Here is a 19,194-nt window from a genome sequence, read left to right on the forward strand (position 1 = left end):
GTTATCAAATTTTATATAGAATGTGTGTCCCATATGTGATATTTTATTTATAAGCACATACATACGGGTGCAAACGGTATTTTCATTTACTGCTTTTCAGGGGATATAATTTTCAATGCTCACTATCCTGACCTGCCACCGGATTTTATCTTTGGAGAGGATGCTGAATTTTTGCCAGATCCTTCAGCCTTGCATGTAAGTACTTCACTGTTTGAGAACTTTATACCCTGCAACGAGACTTGTAGAATAGCTTCAGCAACAGGAATTTGCTAATCATGCAGAATAAAGAAAAAAAAAATTATCTCCTTGTCATGTGAATATAAACAAGTTGACTTCTAATGTGATTTAAAGTTGAATGCACAAATGTGTTTTTTTATTTTAAAGTATTTTAATCAAGATGATTACATTTACAAAAACTTGTTTCTTTAAAAAAAATGTCTATTTAATATCTGACCATCTTAAAAGATCTTGTAGCAAAGAAGATTGAACATCAATTGTGTCTTTTAAAAGCATTTAGTTGCAGAAAAAGTAGCATAATGTCGTACAGTAATGTTGATTCTGTTTTTCCATGAGGAATGGTAAAACCAGCATGTATGTTGTTGGAAGCACTGGGGCAGAGACAGAGCTATCTGCTCATATGGGTTCAGTAGGGCTACCATAAATACAAAGAAATGCACTTAAAGGTGGGAGGGTCAAAAATTAACTTAATTAGAAAATATTTTTATGCAATCGTACTACTATGGAAGAAAATACATGGCAGCTTGAAGCCAAATATACTGTTCACTATTCATATGTGCTGTTCACTGCCAGTCCAAACTGGTAAACCAGTGTTTAAAGAAGCTAGCGTTGGTTATGCATCTAAAGTGCTTCTCCCACTTAGAAGTTACTAGTAGTTACTAACGGCTTGTTTTGAGGTATTTTTGACACAGAAGGTGTTTTTTTATTTACTCTCATTTTTATAAGGTGAATGTCTTATTTCCCTTCTCCCCTGATCAATTTCCTGTGACGCTTGCAAACTCCTTTGGGAAGGGGCCTGGTGCTGCTGAATAACTGTCTAATTAGGCTCATTTTTAGGACAGGTGTTACTTCATATGACAATTCTAGAACTGTTTTCACAGTCTTGGATTTACCAGTTCTACTCTTTCTCCTTTTTCCAATGTTATTGTTTCACAAAGTTAAAACTTTGGAGAAACTGCTGCTTCTATGAATATTTATCCAGTTGTTGTTAAGGAAAGAGGAGCACTTTTTAATGGATAACAAATAGCAGAAGAGATACTAAATGTTCAGAGAGAATTTGGGGCATCTTGCAGAAATACTGTGCAGGTGGAGAAGCTTGCCAGGTGTGATATGGTGCCGTGTTTCTCATGTGAAGAGAAGCCACTAGTACTAGTGATCCATCGGCAGACCTGTAAGGACAAAAACATCCCTAGTTTTCTTTCTTTCTTACATTGTTCATGAAGTCTGTCTTTTGAGAGCATTGCTTTTCTTCTGCTCAAGTACAGAAAAACTTCTCACCCTTTTTGTTTGAAAGCAGCTTGAAGACCCATTTACTCCGTGATGCGTAATAAGATATTTACTAGCCTATATTAAAATTAAAAACAAAGCAAAAGAAAAGAAAGGGGCAATCCAACAGCATTTCTTTGGTCATTATGCCTTGCTATAGTATTCACTATGTTAATGTAACCTTTTTTGATAAGGTCCTTGGTCATTCTGCTCCAGTCTGTCCTGATGTTATCAGAACAAGTTATCTCCACTTTGCAGCTATGGTGTATCCTTTGCTTTTGCATTTGCCTTTTTATGTTCACTGTGGTTTGCAGACTTGTTTTCTCGAGAATATTACATTAACAGTAACCCATTTATTGTGCTCAGTATTTTAATGACTTCCCTTTTTCCACATATCTCAGAGCTGTTCAATGAAGATGATTTTAATTGAATTTGAAGATATCAGCAGATTTTTTAATGTATTAACATACCTTTCTACTAACTATAAGTAAAAATAGATTAGCATGTTGAATGTAATTCTGCACTCCTAATCTTGAGCAATCTACAAGTATTTTTGACGCACCAGTTCTTGGTAATCAAAACAGAATCTACAATCCACAACGCACATAGATGGTGTTAAATGAGGACCAAGTCCAGGGAGTTTCTAAGTGAAAAGTACGTGCAGCGGGGTGTGTGGGAATTCTGACGTGGGGCCTTCCTGCGCTGCTCTCGTCTGCCTGAATATCTTGTTTGTCAAGCAGAAGTCATCATGTGTTGTTCCACGGCTTGAGTCAGGCCTTATGTTCAACTTGAAATGAGAACCAGGTGCTCTAGATTCTTCAAGCTTGTATGGCTCTCATAGATGCTGTCAGGAGACTTCCCCACCGAAACGTGAATGGCTGTACTGCAGATCACATCAGTCCCTTGTGTGCTTTCCATGCCCGTAGGCAGACCTTCAAGTTACATTTTCATCTAAATGCCATAACAGGTGTGTGTTCAGTTAAGCAGCTGTTAGACAGCTACACCAAGATTCCAGAAGTATGGCGTTTTGAAAAGCAAATGCTCTACTTCGTGTTGTCTTTTTCAAAGAATACCTGAATAGGTGGGCTTGTGCTCTAGTAGTGAGGAAATACATTGAGCACTCTTTTCTTTATATGCAGAGCTAATCAACTCTTTTGTTGAAATAGTATTACAGTTACAAAAGTCAAAATGCTTGCTGAAACTCTGCTTTGCTTCTCTATCTCCAATAAATATTAAAATCACTTCACTGTGAATCTCAGGCTGAGTCTCAGTTCAGCACTGCAAAATCTGTGCTTCGTTGTGTGCCTTCCAGAAGTAGTTACTCAGCTGGTCAGAGGGCATGGTTTCTGTGTATTTTGATCTTCTAGAATGATGTAGAGGTCGGTGTTATACTTTAGAAGGGCAACTTCCTTTTATTTTAGTTTGTCATACTGTTTTAATTACAGCAAGAGCTAAATTATTTAGGTTAGTGATGCTATGCACACTTCAGGCATTATTAAAAATAAACTTTTACTTTTCATTTTTATTAAAAATATCCTCAGCTATAGTATGCACTTGATACTTCTGTGTATAGCATGCATAAATAAAATCAGCTTCTCAGAGTGTAAATAGAAAAGTTCTTCCCTGCTCTAGTGTTTATTCATTTTGGATGACAAGTATTAGAAATGTATTTTAAAAACAACCTATGATTCACTCTGTTCTGATTAAAAATTCAGTTGGCACAAAACAAGATTAGTGATTGTGTACGGATGAGATTAATTTGGAGCTCATTACAATGACGCCAGTTTGAGTAACAAGAATTGTTTGTTATGTTAGCCCAGTTGATTGTTAATGTGAGCCAGTTAATAACTGAAGTGCTTATGCAAAATGTTAACCCCATTTTTCCAGTGATTTTGAAGTATATTCTGTTTGGCAAAGAGGAGACAGGGCAGTAGATGCAAGCTAGCAGTTAGTTTAAGGATTTGTTTTTTTAGCATCCTACATCAGGTCTCCAGCTGGTCACCCCAGAAAGGTTCTGCCCACCCATTGCTATTGAAAAGGCTTCATTAGCCTTAGTGGGGATGGAGGTAAGGGGACATTAATGTTTCCTGAAGCCCAGTAAGTGCCAAATGTGTCCTTATGGGCTAGTGTGTGTGGGAATACTTATGCTGTGTTCACGTGGGAGGAGGGCGTTGCCATCACAGCACTCCAGAAAATGGGCCACTGCTGCTCTCAGCCCAGTAGCTAGCATTGCAAATAGTTTTCCCTTGTCTAATTGTTAATAGTGGGTACAGATTTCACTCGTTGTACAGTTGATTCAGCTAATTGTGCTACTTGAGTGCATTAGCTGTCATGCTATGTATCTTGTACAGAGCAATGTTTATTTTAAGTTCTTGCGTTTGGATTTATTAGGCTCCGTGGTATTTATCATACGGCCGTATGACGACTGTCAGGAAAGCTGTATTGCTTCTCTGGCTGTGCTCAAAATCGTAATCGTTGTTACTGCCTTCTTGTTGAGCTAACTTTTAATAGGTAATTAAGTGATTCCTTTAAATATCTTCCCCTTCTGTAGCTGCTCTTCTTTCAACATCAGGTGCATGAGACAGATGTTGGACAGCATCAATTGTTCCTATGCTCAGTGGCTAAAAAAAACAAACACAAAACACCTTGTATTAGCTAATGAGATTTGAACTATTTTGTTCTAAAAGGCCTGGCTGTTTGTGTTGTTGGCAAAGGTGCAGATGCTCGTTACCTTAGTATGAAAGCCCCTACATAAGGGCAAAGGAGTATGATGGTTTTCAGAATATGACTGTAAAGGTGGGGTTGGGAGAGTTCTTTGATTTGTCTGGGAAATGTGTGGGTGAGTTCGAGCTGCTTTAGCATTGCCATCCCTTCTGCTTGTTGTACTGGGGATGTCAGCAGAGGATTCCGTTCTTGGACCACTAGCCTACTGCTCTTGCACTGAAAGCCCTAAGTTACCCTGGTTTTAATTGATCACAGGGAGTTTAAGTGAGATGGAACGCAGGACTGGGTTCTGGATTTCCGTTGAAGCTTTCTTCTTATTTTGAAATTCTTTTCTATTCACTTTTTTTGTTTACTTTTCATACTTCATACATCAAGATGTGTTTTGATTATTTATAATCCAGTGCTATTTACTGTTGATTTTCCTACAGCAAATGGGAATTCTAAAACATGTTTATTCCTTTCCTTCTTGTACACATTTTATATGATCAGAAGAGTACTTTTGTTCAGGAACTCTCCCAGCACCACAACCTTTTTGCTGGTGGTGGTATTATTGTTGGCATTTTTGGTATGTATTTTAGCCTTTTTTTTTTTTTTTTTTTTTTTTTTATGGTAAGAAGGAACTATGCCATTACAGTGTTCCTGCATGGGCCAGACCTGGAAGACCCTTATTTTGAATGTATTTCAGTCTGGTTTTGGTGTCTGAGCTCCACGCAGTTCCCCCAAAGAATCTTAATTTGTTTCCTTGACCCGACTAGAGAGGTGTATCATAAACCAGGCATAGGTTTTCTGACTCTTACTTGCTGTAGTTGTACTGGGTGGTTTAAAAATGAGAAATCCCCCAGGAGGATTGTACTGGGAAGGCTGGTGGACTCCTTGGGAAGCTGAGGTGGGGTCGACAAAGAATTCAAGAGAGATGACAGCAAACATGTTTTCCCTGCTGCTTTTCCCACTCCTCTTCCTGCAAGGTCTTTTTATGTTGGTAAATTATTCCTTTTTCTCTCCTTGGTTTAGTCTTCTGAATTTATTTGCTAGTCTTTTCCTTTTGTTCCTTCGTTCTGTCCAAAATTGTTAGTATTTATGAGTCTGAAAGGACTTAGATACCTTATAATTCTCTGTCCTATTCTACTCATGTAGAATTATTGTGTGCATTCACCTCACTTTCTTTTCCTTGATCATACAGATCTATAGGCCAGAAGCTTGGACCGGAATAGCAAGATGCTTAAATCTTAAAGGCTGAAACAGATATTGAGGCTTATGTTTCTTTCAATTTGTCTGTTTAGTTTAGACTAGAGCCCAGAGCATTGGACTCTTGAGTTTCTGGATCTCATCTTGAATTCGTTTTAATTTAGAGAGGCTCATTTCTTTGGTGGGTGATACAGCTAAATATGGTTATGTACTTATATGTGTGTATATATAATACATCTGCTTTGCAGAAAATAAAGACCTTGCTATTGGTAAGGGTAATACAATAAATCCTGGTTAATCTCAGTGATTTTCAGATTGTTGTTAGTTTAAATCAAAAATACAAGGTTGGATATCCCAAGCTGGTTGTAAGAAAGCAAAATACTTTCTTCTTTTTTTTGGAAGTTTGTTAGTAAAATAATAGTTTTTATATTGATAATTCTTCTATCAAATGTCCAACTGATAAAATCAATAGAGTTACAACTTTTTTTTTTTTTTTTTGCTTCACTTAATTGAAATGTAATTGTACTTGCCTTGAACAGTGTTGTAATAAAATTTGGAAAACAAAGCCAGTATTAGAGAAGTTGGCAAAAATTAAAGGATTCTGGCCCTGGTGTGTAATGTTACTGGCACAGTACACTCCACTTTCTCACAAGAACTCCAGAATATAAGAAATGGCTTGGCTTGAAGGCAACAGCTTGTTAGTTTTCTAGAAACACATCTTCAGGGTTTTATTTTTTTCAAAGGAAGAAGAAAAAAATCATATCTAGGCCAGTCTTCCTGAATTGAGTGTACATTTAAATTCAACGTGATATGCCTATTGAATTCAAATTGTTGAGCCATGTTTCATTTTTCAGTAGAGACAGTCAGTCATTGCTTATGAATATGCAAGCGGAACAGACTTTCAAATTAACTGATTACAGAAGGTCAGTGCAAAAGAAGTATTCTCTGATAATGCTGGTTTAGATTTGATTAAGTTCTAGGCTGTGAATTCTGTTAAAACTCATTTATTTTTTTTATTTTTTTTTTACCCATGGGAATAGTTAAGACCCTGCAGGTTCTTTCGTTCACAAGATACCACTGAGGCAAAGAAATGTCTTGGCACACAAGGCTATTTTCAAAGGAGCTATTATTTCCCTATGTGGAGGAAGATTAAAATGATATTTTGCTTACTTTTTGCTGGTCTAAGTTTCAGCTTGTATTTGTTTCAAAACCTCTCTGTTTTACTCATTCTTTACATGCTTGCATGCCTGTGTTTCCTCCCTACCTTCCATCTCAGTTCCTCAGGCTCTTTTTATCTGCTCTTTTTTTTTTTTTTTTTTTTTTTAAGATAACTACAGAAATCTATTTGCAATTAAGTTAATGTCATGTTAATTTTTATTTGCAGTGTTAGTGTTATTATCATCTTACGTGAATTTTGCCATATATACCTGTCTTTCCAGGGATGCAGCTTTTACTTGCACGATGGAAGCAAATGAGTGGGGTTTTGTGTTATACTGCTTTTCAGGAAGAGAGCACTCATTTGTGTTAATCTGTCCAATATAATAGAGGAAAAAAAAAATAATTTCCAGTGTCTTATCATTTACACAACGGCGTTTTTTTCAGGGACTGTACTTTCAATGCTCTCTAAGCTCTCTTGTAATACAAATATGGAAGAAAAAATGAAAATGCTTCGTGTTAGCTTCGCCAATGACATCCACGATATGATATATTGATTTTAATTTATGGGATTTGGGGAGGGGATGGGAGGTGGAATGGTTAGAAGGAACAGTTCTGTATATACCACCCACAAATAAAAGCTCAAGGGGTGTTAGTGGACCATACCAAAAATGTTAGCTGTAAAGTTTCTGCCTACCTGCTGTAGCTAAAATTAGTGGTTTTCACAGGAAAGGAAGAGCCCAAGAACTGATAAGAGTGAAAAGCTTGCTATTTTAAAAGGGCCTCTGGAGGTGAAGCTTGAATTTTGTGACAGTGGGCTGTTCTCTGGTGCACTCAGGGTCTGACAGCTTGGGCCCGTTCATGCTACTGTCCATGCATGATGAGTAGATCTTTAGGTAAAAGATGTGCGTGCGTGTGTCTTGTTTTGAAACTTTTTTCTTAATGCTTTGTTCTTTTACTTGCTGTGCTGGTTAGACACGTCCACCTCTGGTAACAGACTCCCAGGGGGGACAAAGGCTGTTGCTGACTAGGGTTAACTGATGATGAGCAGATTGGAGTCCCTATCCCAGGATCTGCATTGTTGAGGGAATTAAGAAATCGCTTCTCAGAGCGGGTAAAGGCCCAGTCTGGGAGAGCTCCACCGGGAGATCTGGAAAGGAACAGATTTTGCTGTAATCCCTCCCGTAGCAAAATAGGATGAGAAATGTCTTGCATGCCAAGTCTTCAGAAGATTAATTAGACAGTATTGTGCTCTCTCTCCTGTGATGGTAGGCAGTAGTAGCTTCTGAGTGTCTGATTATCTTGTAAGAGTGCTCTGTGGCAGAAGCAGACTTTCAGGAAGAGTACACAACTTCAAAATACTCTTCTGGGCTCAGTGTCACAGTTCCTACATCTCTAGAGCAGCCTTCCACAGCAAGGCATAGCAGTAATTTGTAGTAACCTTTGGAAGTTGTGTTCTCTCCTATTTCTGGTGAGTGGTACTTGAGAGGAAGCGATGCATTTATTCTCAGTGCATTCTGAAGAGTGTTCTGTTTGTCAAATTTTCCAAGTGTTATTTTAGAATTGCATTGGGTATGTAATCATTAATCAAGAATCACAGTCTGTCCAGCAGAAGATAAGATGAAAAATCATTTGGGTATATCAAAGGTAAGGTACTTTATGAAAAGCAGAATTGAATTCTAAATATTCTATTCATATGTTGTTCACTTGCGGTGTACCTTCATGCTAATTCAAGGCCTTCAGGTATTTGAGATTTTGGCAAAGCATCTACAGGCTAGTATAATCTGTGCATCCAGTTTTTACAGCCTCTCACTAAAAAAAAGACCATCCCAAGTGTTGCTTTATGCAAACTTTTTATCTGTTGTACATAACAGCAAGTCGAGCACACCAGGTCTGTAATTTCTTCAGTGGTATTTATCATGACAGAAGTGCTCCTGAGTTGAACTGTTTTCATGCAATGTTAAGTCTTTGATGTTTGCTTATGCCCAAAAATGATCATTTCAAGTATATCACTCCAGAAAGTTGTACCAGTGGTGCTTTGCGGGAGGGGGATAAGAAGAACCTGTGAAAATAGGATGACAAGTAGATGGCATGTAGGTTTACAGTGATTGATTTGAAACTGCAGCCTGTAGGATGTTTAAGTGCTGGCTGCTAAGAAACTGAAGCCTTTAAAGTTGTTATAACACTCCAGCCCTGCGAATACTGTGAAAAATATCTGTTGATAGAAAGATGTGAGCATATGGCAGATAATTATCCCGTGCCTTTTTCTGTGAGCAATTTCCCTGTGGTGGCCCATGAAGACTGTAGCAGAGCAGGAACTGAAACCAGATACCCCAGTTTGTAGGCTAATACTGTAACCACTGGACCTATATCTCCTCTGTAATTACATGGAGTGTAAGCACTGGTATCAGCGTGATCTTTCTCATTTCAGGTAAAAACTTACCACGGGTATTGCTTTTAGGCCACCATGGGATACAAGTTGCGTGTGTGTGTGGTGTGCAGAGATATAAACAAAATGCAAATCTGTACTTACATTATTCTTTATGGTAATTCTAGATGGAAGATGCTATAGAAATGCGTTACCGCTGTTATGGGCCTGGGAGGTTTTGTTTACTGACATTTTCTTGTGAAACTTAATTTCTTGCTTAGAAATATAAAAGTACACCAACTTAAAATAAGATCTTGCTGTTGTTTCCTGTAGTATAGCCAGGAAAAACAGTTACAATCTGTCTTCTTTAAAATCACATTCCTGGAAGAAATTCTGGCAACCTGGATATTTAAACACACTTCAAAGAAAAACAACTTCAGATCGATTAGAAATTATCGTATTTTCTGATAGTGTAGAATTATAGTTTGCTACAGACATTGCCTGAAGTTATGAAATAAGCAATAACTTGTGACAGTGGCTGTGAAATAGCGGCTTACTGAAAAGTAGGCACTTGAGATGTTGAAGAAAAGGGGGAAAGGGTAATCACTGACACTGAGTAGTTTGCATAGGTTCTTGATTAGCTTTTTGAAAGGACACAGGAAGGACTGCAAAGCACAAAATGTTCCAAAACAAAACTTAAATGGGGTTACTTTGCCAGAAGTTGAACATTGTGGCTACCTTGGAAAGCTAAATGTTGCATGGCTTTCCTAGAAGGGCTGAGAAGCTACTCTGGTTTTTTTTTTTTTTTTTCTTTTTCTTTATTTCACTTGTCTTACCTCTAAGAAGATCTCATTAAAAGTGATATTGTCTGGCTGCAAATTTTGTCTCTTTTTGAAATCCAGTTGGTATCCCTGTTATTTATTCAAATGAATTGCTGTTGAAATGGCTTAGATTGCATTCTCTGTGGGTGGCCTTATAATATCTTAACTCTGCCTCTTTATGTACATTTAAAGCAAATTGATTTTTCTCAACTCTTTGGTCTTCTTGCCTCATGGTCCAAAAACCTCTTCCTATCAAACTGCTGGCTTATAATGCAGTCAGTTTCTGTCAGTAGACAGGATCGAGAGCAAGGGAATTTGAAGGTGGACTTTTGGTCCCCAACAAATTGCAGGGGAAGCTTCTGTGACCATGGAATATCCCCCATCCTTCTGGCAAGATACTTAATTGTGGATAGGTAGTTAGTGGCCAGCATCTGTATGACCGTAGCTATGTGGGTTGGTAGTGAAGTTTCTGGAGTCCATTCTCCATCATATGGAAGATCAAGCAGTGTAATCCCACTATTTTGAACTAATTCACCAACTGGAAAAATTGGGATTAGCCATCACAGAAGACATTACCAAGTTTCAGGCTCCACAAAAAATAGGTAGTCATCTTCTCACTCTTTTAACCTGCTACTATAGTAAATAAACTGCTCAGGATGAGGTAACAATTTCCCCTTTTAGAAAATTAAAGTTACACAAGTTGTAGTCTTGCAAACTGAAAGCCCATTAGAAGGTTGAAGTTGAGATTTAAAGTGTGGTGATGTTCCTAGCTGTAGTGGAAATTATAGATAGAAGTGTGAGTGGTGCCTAGACAGAATTGTTCAATTGCACCTCATCCAGGGGCTCAGAAGAGAGGCAAATGCTTGCACGATATGGTTAAAAAAAAAAAAAAAAAAAAGATACTAATACTAAAAATGGTTGTAACCACTCTGAGATGTGCATCTATGAGTGGGCATGGGCATGAACACAGAACTAGTGGTGGATGCACTGTGTGAGTTGATTCATGGCTGTATATTGTTTTACTGGCTAACTTTTGAGTAAGTTGGAGTTTTCACTGCAGGGTTCATTTAAAAATATCTCTTGGCAAACAGAACAAGGAACTGGATCCAAGTCTGGATTTCTTTATTTTAAATGCATTACTGATTGTTCTGTAAAATTTGATTAACTCTCTGGAAAGTCTGCAGAAATCTCATTTCAAATTAGAAAAGATTTATTGAGTGAAATATGTAATTTAGAATACTGTCAATACTCCAGTCAGCGTGCTCAATTCTTCGATAAAAAATTGATTTGTATTGCTATTTTATAGCAACGTCAGTTTAAAAATGTTTCTCTTTCCAGTATATGTGAGATTTGGGTAAAATGATATGAACACATACATTTTGTCAGAGACAAAATTAAAGGTCCTGGTGAGCAAAACAGAAGGTATAGATAAAAACCATAGAAAATAACATATCTTCTGCTGTGTACATATTTTCTGGTTATTTATTTAATTGGGTTTTTCATACCTGACAGGCTTTAGCAGTCTGGCTGTAGAAAATGAGGTTGTGTGTGTTTCTGTATTTCCAGGATTTTTCTGAAGCAGCAATGACTAAAACTCTCATAATTTTGAATTTGCATTCAGAGCATAGTTCTTATGCAGTTCTTTGTGGCAAAACTTGGAGCCGTGGAACACAGAAACACTGGAAGCTCACTTTGTTCTTCTCATGCGTTAAGTATTTTAAAATATTGTTTCTTATGAAAACTGTTTGCCATGGTTGGAAAACAGGCTTAAGGCAAACAATCAGGCAGAATGAAGGAAACGCTGCTTCTTTTTTTCATCTTCTCTGAAGCCTTTAGTTTAAGGTTTTACTTAAACAACTTCCAAATGCTACTATAAAATACTATATTGCTAAATAAAATGTTATTTAGAACATCTTTTATCTCTAAAGAAAAGGGCCAGTTTACCATTGCAGGGACACTGCTCTCAATGACTTAAGTGACAAATCTTTGTATGTTCTCATGATAATCCTGATGTTGAAGCTGTAGTGATTAGGATACTCTACAAGGGATCAGCTTGATAAACATCAAATTCTGCTTCAGTTATGTTTCTACATCGTATGTTATAGGTGGTTGCTTACTTTCTTTGATTTCAAAAACAAAAAGATTAAAGAAGGCACTGTTTGAAGCTGTGAAAGAACAATATAGCATGTGTTTTTGCCATGCTGTTGAAATTGGATAACAGTGAAATGGTTAAAGACTTTTCAGATGAAGGAGCAGTGCTTAGGGCAAATAACACTTAAAGATATTTAAAAAGATTTCACATATAAGCATGTCATTGTATTCTGAGGAGTTTTTGATTAAAAATCATAAATTTAGGTCTTCTGAAAGGAATAGTACTTCTGAAAAGTTAACAAACAGACTAGAAATGTTGTGGCCAATTGCCAGGTAGCAAGTACTACAATGATATAACTATAAAGTTAAAAAATAGCATATATTTAAAGCAGAATCTTTGTTACAGAAAACTTGTGTAGACACAGTATTTACTCTTGCATCAGTGAGAATGCATTGGAATTGCTGCATGTACAAGGTGGGTAGTTAGGTTTTTCTCCAGGCAACCTGTGTTTATAACCAGTTCGTACTTGGACTCTTCAGTTGCTGAATGGAAAGTATTTAGTAAAGATCCTAGAGTCAAATCGTTCATTTTAATTCCTGTAGCTGTAAAGCAGTACAACATAAACACTGTTTTTAATGCGGTGTTCTTGAACTCTTTAAAGAGAGCAATGCTGCAGCTCCATGCTGGACAAATGACAATGGATTTCCTCTTGCTCTTTTTTTGGTCTGTAGTGTAATGTTATTTAAAAAACAAAAGGTACAGTCGCATTTAGGTCAGTTATTAAAATATTGTTGGTCATTTCCTTTGACAGAACATTTCTATTGTGTTATAGCAGTGTCATTAGGAGGAAAGGTTATTCCCACTTGTCTGGCTGATATCAATACATACTGGCATATTACATCCTCTGGCTTTCTGGAAATGCTTTATTTGAGCAGGAGCTTGGGAACAGGAAATTTAAGGTTATACACAGTCTGGTTTCAGACTGCATGATACAAAAATGTGTTTCCTAGAAACCTACCTGACAGATTTTCTCTAGTGTTTTGTAGAATTGGATAAGCTTAAACAGATTCCAGGCAGGAGTAAAGTCTTATCAGCTGCAGATGGAAGATGTGATAGAACAAGGCTTCTGATCATTTGTTGGTATGGACATGGGAAGCTTACAGAAACCTTGTTACTATCTCACCCATTCACCAGTTACTGTAGAAGATACTACACCTTTTCAGGTCTATGGCAGTATTAATATTCCCATTTTATAGATGCTCTTACCATCTACGAGGAAGAAGACAGTGTGCTTTTACAAATTGGACTTGTGAACATTACAAATTGCATGCTGAAAATGAAACTTATGTTGATAACAGCATAACATATGACATCAGAGGAAAACAAATATAAAGTTGTGGAAAGATAAAGGAAGAGAAAGTATTTTCATCATGCACATATACTGAAGTCTGTACAACATCATTGCAAAGGGTTATGGTATGAATTGTGATAAGAAAAAATGTAAGCTTTTGGAAAGGAAATAACCACATCAGGAGCTATTAGGGTACAAGTATTTTTCATTCTAGACCTGAAGGTGCATGGTGGAAAGTAGGAGAAGATAAAATTTGTGCATAACTCTTCTTTTTCAAGTCAGAACTATGCAGTTATATTTTGATAACATCCTCTGTTTCAGTTGATGAGCTTTTTGTAAACCACTACACAGAATCACAAAATAGCAGAGGCTGGGAGGAACCAGCTTGGGCAGGATCAGATAAAGCAAGTTGTCCAGGACTGTATCCAGTTGGGTTTTGAGTATATGCAAGGATAGAAACTCAATGACCTCTCCGGGCAGCCTGTGCCATGCAAATTATGAATAGCTTTTAAATTTTAGGGGACACATTTTTATCCGGCCTCTTCCCTTTACCTAACCTAGGTTAGGAAACGTGTATCTTTTTATACAAAGCAGTCTTACGATAAATACTTGAAAATACAGAAATATTTTCTGCCCTTGTGGTAGAAAATGCTACATACCAAAGCAGTATTTCTACTGAAGATTTTTTAAAAGGAATGTTTTTTTTATCATTGCTGAAGAATGTATATCATGCATATAATTTGTATCTGAAATGTCTCCTATTTCCAAGGGAAAAGTAACCATGTTTGAGTTTGGATACTGATACATAATGTTACTTGAAAATACTGTATTTTATCTGAACACAGTTGTAAAATAGACATCTTTACCATCTCTAAGCATCTTCATGTTGGTTGTACAATCCATGCAATTTAAAGTCCCATTGCAACTAGTTTGTTGTCACATGTCTGATCTACTGAAATACAGAATAATTTTGCTTGTGCTCACAGCTGACAAAAAGCTGCATCACTCTTAACATGTCCTGACATTACATCAAGACCTGTTGAGAACCTAGGTATAAAGCACAGGGGCTTTGCTGCAGTCTGGAGTTGTCTTTTGTGTTTTGTTTTTTTTTTCCATCAGAACTGTCTTATCTTTTATCAGTATGGAGTACAGGATGAGCTCTCATTTGCCATTAACAGAGACCCATTCTAGGTCAATTAGAAGTAGGTGTGCAACACTCATTACATTAGCTATGTCTTGTAACACAGAAAACCTTCACAACTAAAGCTTGTTTTGCATAGAAGACTGGTCAAAGTTGATGTTAAAGTAGTTACACTGAGAGATTGCTACTGAAAAAGTCACTTTCAATTGTATTAACACATTTTTTTTCTGTTACCTGTGTTTCTTGATATTTGTTCAACTGGCAAGAAAAACTTCTGCCAGGCAGATGGAAGAGACTTCTGTATGGACAGTGTTTGTATTAAGGGAATGAAACAAGGCAGTAAAGACACAGTCAAGGTGAAGTAAACTCAAGGTTGGGTTCATTTGCTGTGTCACTGTAAAAATACTGTATCAACTATTTGAATAATTAGTTTCCCTAGTTGGCATCAATTTGGCATATTCAATTGGCTGACCACTTTTGGAGTCAGATACTGCACAGGGTTGCACTTCTGATACATTTATATTTCATATCAGTTTTAGTTCTTTGAATTCAGACTTTTTCAAGTCCTCAGATGCAACAGTAATTTCAGGAAAGAATGGAATAGAGATTTGAGGCAACTTATGCCTGGTACTAACCCAGTTACCTGTTCTATGGTAGGTCCCTATATAGATTCTCATTTCACGTTAGGGCTTGCATTTGCTGCTTGACCTGTTTTCCTTCCAAAGCATGTTATAACCTTTGCATTTAATACTGTTTTAGCTTTGTCACCAAGCTTCCACATGCATACTCGCCTCTGGTATCAATATGAAAGGGAGAGTATTGATCTTGTTATTGCTGGAAATGAATACAGTCTCTTTTCTTTTATAATTCAACAGAATTTAGCTTCTTGGAATCCTTCAAATCCTGAATGCCTCCTGCTTGTTGTGAAAGAGCTCGTGCAGCAGTATCACCAATTTCAGTGCAGCCGATTGCGTGAGAGCTCGCGTCTCATGTTTGAATATCAGACTTTACTGGAAGAGCCCCAGTATGGAGAAAACATGGAAATCTATGCTGGCAAAAAGAATAACTGGGTAAGAATGTTGCTACTAAAATGCTTTTAGTGATCTTCTTGTTTTAATAAATAACAGCCTTATTTATTTTAATAAATAACAGCCTTGGAAAAACAAGTTTGTGTGCATCTCCTTGCTATATGTTTCTGGTGAATAAATCTTGTTTGACTCCAGCTTACTCTCAGTGCTCTCTGTTTTGTCCATTGCTGTCATTCCCCTACCTTGCTTGAACCAGGTTTTCAGGTGAGCAACTGGCTTTTCAACGTGATCTCTTAGTTCATCTGATTTATAGAAAAAATGATAAATTCCTGAAAAGCCTGTGCAGCATTTACAGGGTACGATACAATGCTACATGGAAGGTTTACCTCTGTGAAGATTTGAGAGGCAGAGTAGCTGCATGGGTAGGACACCCTGCTTAGAGGTAGGACATATTAGAGCCTGGTTCCATGTTAAGGTTGAGCTGATTTAATAGGTAGCTGCAGTTGTCTGTATTTCTCTGGGACTTGTCTAAGCTGAGATACGTTGTTCCAGGAACCTAAAGAGATGGGAAAAAAAAAACTGATTTCCTGCAGAAGGACGGGAGGAGGCAATACGGGCAAGAGCAGTGACTTTGTAGTGCCATGTCTTCACATGACAATCAGACATTAAACGGGCTTATCTGCTTCCTGAAACTGCATCCTTTGCCTGGGCGATGTGCCATGCTACGTAGAAATATTCCATGTATACCATCTCAGCCTTCTAAACTGAGGCTATTGGCAGTGTAAGCATATTGGTTAGTGTGTGATTTTATTTTATTTTTTAAACTGATCTCTCTGGCATGGAGCAAGCTTTTGTAAAAATCAGTTTTTCCCACTGGTAATGTATTTATCATGGAGTTTTTGGAGTAAGGTATATCAGGAAATACATAATTGTGTTTATGCTGAACATGTACTCCTCTTTCTCACAGCAACAGTATAGTCTCAACGTATACTAGCCTTCAGAAACAATATCTTCTGAAATAGATGTCATCTGAAATTGGAATTCTCAACGCCTTTTTTCAGGGCATACAATTAAGCTTTGTCACTTTTATTGCCTTTAAGTTACAGGTGGCATGAAGATATTTACAACTGACAGTGCTTATATTTTTTTCTTTTGTCTCAAGATAAGCCATCTAAGCTTCTTTTTATTTTAAGCCAAGTAAAATTTTGTTTGAGAGAATTTCATATCTTTATTTATAAATCAGTATATTTGTTCTTAAATGTTTGTGATAACAGCTATAGAGAATAACAACTCGCCACATCTGTAAATATCAAACTGCTTTACTGAAGTGAAGAAGGCTTTCTGTACCATACTCAGATTTTATCTAACTTTTGGCAGCTGCCAAAATTGTACTTGGGACTGTAGAAAACTACTTTTTTTCTCCTTTTTTTTTTTTTTATGGAAAAGTCATATCTACTGAAGCCTTTGGATTTCTTTGTAAGTCCTTGTTGAATGAGTAAAGATTTTTTTTTTTTTTTGGTGTTTGAAATGTTATCTTAACAAAAAATACTTCAATCAAATCTTAAAGACATTTTGAGGCAACTCCTGGTAATCATTGCAGAGCTATGTGAGGTTTCTGTAGAGTCTGCTTTGTTTCCAAAGTATATTCTCTATTAAGATGACCTTCTGGGGTCTAATCTGGAGATTCTGTGAACACGGTACTTACATGACAGAGGCTTGTTTATGAGTATCTAAAACACGAAACTATGACATTAACCTGTGCTTCTCCTTTCTATCCTTTACAACTGTCTTCTCTTGTTAAGTCTTGACAATCAGTGCAATAACAGCGTTTCTGTGAAAATCAAGAGGAACTGCATGTTACCTCCTCTTTCTGGAACTCATTGAACCTCATGTTGCTGTTGTCTCTGAAGAATAGGTAGTGGCTCAGCAGACTTGTGAAATAATCACTTGTGAATGAACTTTGCACAGTGTTATGAAAACATATCTTAAGTACATGAGTTAATACATAAATAAAAGACATTGAAGAAAAGGCCTGAGTTCAGTGCTGTGTCCCAAAATGGAACAGATCTGCTTGCGTACCTTTATACCAGTATCTCCAAAAATTATGACAAAGAGAAAAACTGTTATTTAGTATAGTAGCTCCATGTTGGCAGAGTACCCACTGATACAGATGCCCATTAACTACCTGAATCTGATCTCTCAGTTCTGTGGCCAGAAGTTACATCTGATTCTACCTGAAATGTCAGGTCAGCTGCTGGCTGGATTTGGATAGTTGAGCAACGTGGGCAGGGACTGCACTCTGTGGGTCCTGGACCTCTTTGGCAGTAGTACATTACAAAATAATCTTAATTGAATGATATAAAAAATCTAGCCTGCAAGTTCTTACCTTCTTCCACATCTCAGAGCAGTTGATATTTTGGTCAGAGGCCATTTATATGTCCAATGGCCATAAACAGACCATTTGAGCTGCTATTTTACTAGAAATCATTTTCTGGATTTTGTGGCCAGTGATGGATGACATCTTTTCTTTGAAAGTTAAGCTCAGACAAGAAGCATTATCTGTAATACCTGTTTAAATCTGATTAAAAAGCAAGTGCCCTAGCTGTCATCAAAGCAGTCTGTGTCGCATACACAAAAAGTCAGTGATTGCTTCTTCAGGTTGTTGCTGCCTTTTTTGGAAAGGATACTTCCATTATTTCAAATACGTTGCAGGTTTTTGCCTGCAACAAGGGTATAGCTATATATACAATAAAGATGATCCTGTATAAATCTACTGCAGTATTTACATTTACACTTCTAATGAGAATTGCATTATATATTATGTATGTACGCATGTTTAAATCTGTTAACCGCATATTTCTTGTAACAAGATTTTTCTTGTTGATTTCTCTGGCAATGCAAAGCATTTAAAATACTAAGATGAAATTCACCAACAAATAACTATGTAACTAAGTGGCACGTATATGCCAAAATAGGGCAGTATTAAAGTGAAAAAGCGAACTTGTCTCAAGATTTTATTTTCAATTGCAAAAAAAAAAGTCGTGTTTAATGCTTTTCGTGCTGCCAATTCAGTGTGACAAAAATAGCTGCTTTATGGCTATTTTATTGAATTATAAAATAGAGATGACAAAAAATTAATACGGAGGAAATCAGACAAGCATTTGTTTTTCAAAAAGAGCCAACTTCATTGCTTCATAACCAGGTGGACAAAGTCTGGCTTTAAGGAAGTGTATGAAACAGAAAGGAAATCCTTTCCATTTCCTTTGCATACACTTTATGCGTAAAATTCAGCAGAGTGTAGGGGACGCTTGGCAAATTTTCAATAAACTGTTTTCTCAGTGTTAAGAATTGCATATTTCTGAAAAGAAATCGCAGAGAGCATTCTAGCTCAGTTCTTTGTGTCTTCTGAAAAAAAAAAAATACAGACGCTTTGATACATTTTTACCTTACCCAACTCAAAGCTTATTCTGTTATGTATACCTGCAGTGTTTGGGAAAATGCATGTATTTTGACTGCTCGTACAACTTTGTCAAGTTTTTAACTTTGCTTTCAGATCGTTTGTAGGTCTCACCGATCCTTTGTCCACAAATGAATACAGACAAGATAGAACTGTACTTAGGGCCTAACAAAGTGTAGTCTAATTTTTGTCATTCACATTGTTGCACTCTAGCTACTTGTTGCTGTAGGCTTCATGGCAGTGATGTTTTATGGTTTTAAAGTGTTTCATCATATAATACCTGTGGAATCTGTAAATTATTTCTTTTCATCTTCAGTAATTCCATTGAGAAATGTTCTTTTAATTCAGCCCTTCTGTTTGGTATGAGCT

At 36.9% G+C, this 19,194-nt stretch overlaps 1 protein-coding gene across 1 annotated transcript in view; it reads left to right on the forward strand.

Annotated features, from left to right (window-relative positions):
- The window catches only part of BABAM2 (BRISC and BRCA1 A complex member 2), a 166,642-nt gene that overhangs the window by 29,695 nt on the left and 117,753 nt on the right, over positions 1 to 19,194 (forward strand). Inside the window, exons 4-5 of the mRNA XM_084514839.1 lie at positions 101 to 195; positions 15,216 to 15,410. Coding sequence (XP_084370965.1) covers positions 101 to 195; positions 15,216 to 15,410 — 290 coding nt within the window. The remainder of the gene's footprint in view (positions 1 to 100; positions 196 to 15,215; positions 15,411 to 19,194) is intronic.

The sequence above is a fragment of the Aythya ferina genome (assembly GCF_964211825.1).
Source record: "Aythya ferina genome assembly, chromosome: 3".
Classification (NCBI taxonomy): Eukaryota; Metazoa; Chordata; class Aves; order Anseriformes; family Anatidae; genus Aythya; species Aythya ferina.